The sequence below is a fragment of the Micropterus dolomieu genome, unplaced genomic scaffold, assembly GCF_021292245.1.
Source record: "Micropterus dolomieu isolate WLL.071019.BEF.003 ecotype Adirondacks unplaced genomic scaffold, ASM2129224v1 contig_9668, whole genome shotgun sequence".
NCBI classification, from domain to species: Eukaryota; Metazoa; Chordata; class Actinopteri; order Centrarchiformes; family Centrarchidae; genus Micropterus; species Micropterus dolomieu.
The window spans coordinates 1-2,728 of record NW_025738654.1 but is presented as its reverse complement, the minus strand read 5'-3'; the positions used below and the strand labels follow the sequence as shown (position 1 = coordinate 2,728).

The following is a 2,728-nucleotide window of genomic DNA, read 5'->3' as shown; positions in this document are numbered from 1 at the left end:
ATTTCTTTTTAGTAAACTGTGTGTACACAAACAATGTTGTCAATGCTCAAGTTCATGTGTAGAGCCGCTTTAGTGTTTTAAAACTAGCGATTTTGATGCAATCATTGTAGTGCCCCTAGCACACCCATTCAAAAGGCATTTTGACCTGAAAACGAAAATACGGTCAATCTTAAAAGTGGCATTTCCATTCTAATTATGCTTTTACAAGAAAGTATGACTCTGGTAGATTAGCAAAAATAGCCTAGGTTGCAATTTGGCAAGAGTTATCCTTTAACAGTCCGCACAATTTAAACATGTTCACCAGACTGACCCAAACCTGCTTTGAGACAATACTTGCACAGTAATCCGAGATAAGCTCCTGTCCACTCTCTCCCATATGCTCAAAGAGGCATCTCAGAGTGACATCTCTCTTCTTCACTGTAGTGGCACTTGGGTCCTAGTTAATAGAACAATAATGAATAAATTATTTTTGTTGGTAAATTCACTCCAACCCTGTAATTACTGTAGGTCTGTATTATTTTTTTTTCATTATAATATATTAATAGTAATAACACGAGACAATTTAGAAAAAAACTGGCTAATTAACAAAAAAAAAAAAAAGAAAAAAACACCCAGATAAGCAAGATGCTGAAAAAACTGAAAAACAAACCACTCAATTGATTAATATTGTACCTTAACTTTGTAACCAATTTTCCCTACCTGTATCAGATCCATCAACAAGTTTTTGATGCGTTGACCAGTTGCTCCTCCCTTGGCACTAAAGAGTTCTAGGAGCTTTGGGGTGTATTTGTCCAGCTGTGACATAAACGTCGCTTCCAGGGAAACTGCAGTACATCTTCGGAACTCCTCGTTTACCTGTAAGACAGCAAATGTTTGACTTATTTAAGGGGGTTTAAAGATTAATCTACTATCTCATGTCCAAGTCACAATTTCTAAAAAGTTCTCAGAAGTGAGTAGTACTCAACAAAAACTGAATAAGTCACTTACCTGGAATGGTTCGAAGAGGGCAGGCCATCTTTCCTTGAATTCTGCCACACCAGGAGACTTGGTAATAACTTCCTGTCTTCTCCAGCTGTATGTTCTGGCCATCATATCATTTGTGCTCCTGACAGAGTCCTTTGTCTGATGGGCAGCAATTAGGTCAAGTCTCAGATTCTCAAGGGTGTCATCTGTTTCACCATGTGGGTGTGAGGGCAAGTAATTCACCTCTGCCCTCTTTGGTTTCTTGACATTTTTAGCGGCTTTTCGCTCATCACTTGACTTGTTTCTCAGTGAGTTTATCAGGAGTTCAGTGCTTCCAAGTGCTTTCCGTTTTGTCCGGTAGTTTCCACACTTATACTTTAGGCTTACCTGCCACCCATAAATTCCATTAAAAGATCTGGGCTCCTTTAAGCAGGGATGCTTTGCAACTAGTGCCTCTGCCACTGCACATCTCTGGGCATCATTGGGGTAAGCTGTGTAGAAAAACATGGCCTCTGCCAGGCGCTCCAGGATTTCTGATTTGATACTTGGTGATGTCATAGGGGTGCCATCTCTTAAATAAATCTCATTTCCTTGTCTTAAGGCCAGTTCAGTGTTGTGTGAGAAGGTTGGAATTGGAAACAAGGCAGGCCATGGGCTCTGCCTTTCAGAGGGGGATGGACTCGGAATGACGGTATCCACTGAGACTCGTACACTCACAGAGAGAGCTGACAGAGGCATCTGGGGTGCTTTCCTGGGGAACAACTGTCAGCGTCAACTCCAGCGGTGCATACACAACTTTAAGTGTGCACTTATCTTTCAGCTCATTGGTAGATGTTAGGGTGAAGAAGTCATCAAATTCCTCATCTTTGTATTGAAGACTTATATCTGTGGGGATGGAAAAATGTTCTTTGACAGCTGCAACCAACTCATTCACAGTTAAGGGCATGCCACTGCTGAGAGTGAGTTTCTTGATTTCATGATCGATGAGGACCCGGAATCTCACAGTTTGCTCCATTTCTAAGAACACAAAAGACAGAGTTATGTTAATCAACACTGGAGAATGGTACAAAGATACTCAACACTGGAGACAGATGTGGCGCTTCAATATCACCATTTGCTTTCCTGCAACAATATAGGCAGACAGAGGATATACGTCAGTAAGGCATCGTTGCTCAACAAGAGTTATGTGGTCTGTCTTCCCCAGATAATATCCGCGATAATGTTCATCAAACCAGGATATCTGTGTTCTCACAATAAAATACACTCTTTCCTCGATAAGTGCAATTTGAAGAATCACAGCAAAATCAGGAAGACCTGCAGTAGAACCAAAGGCCACAATCATGCCTTTTGAGTACCTCGTGCCCTGATAGGTGACTGTGTCAGCCAGCTGAACATGAGACTGAGAAGGAGATACAGTGGGTACGGAAAGTATTCAGACCCCTTTAAATTTTTCACTCTTTGTTTCATTGCAGCCATTTTCCAAAAATCAAAAAAGTTCATTTTATTTCTCAGTAATGTACACTCAGCACCCCATCTTGACAGAAAAAAACAGAAATGTAGAAATTTTTGCAAATTTATTAAAAAAGAAAAACTGAAATATCACATGGTCATAAGTATTCAGACCCTTTGCTCAGTATTTAGTAGAAGCACCCTTTTGATCTAATACAGCCATGAGTCGTTTTGGGAAAGATGCAACAAGTTTTTCACATCTGGATTTGGGTATCCTCTGCCATTCCTCCTTGCAGATCCTCTCCAGTTCTGTCAG

General features: G+C 40.7%; 1 protein-coding gene across 1 annotated transcript; it reads right to left on the bottom strand.

Moving 5' to 3' along the window:
• Positions 1 to 310: 310 nt before the first annotated feature.
• LOC123965426 lies at positions 311 to 1,890 on the bottom strand (the record flags this gene model as incomplete). The annotated part of the gene is made up of 3 exons (XM_046041944.1): positions 988 to 1,890; positions 700 to 855; positions 311 to 436 (listed from the first exon to the last, which is right to left on the bottom strand). Coding segments are annotated over exons 1-3 (996 nt in total), but the record flags the coding sequence as incomplete, so codon positions are not given.
• Between the last annotated feature and the right edge of the window lie 838 nt (positions 1,891 to 2,728).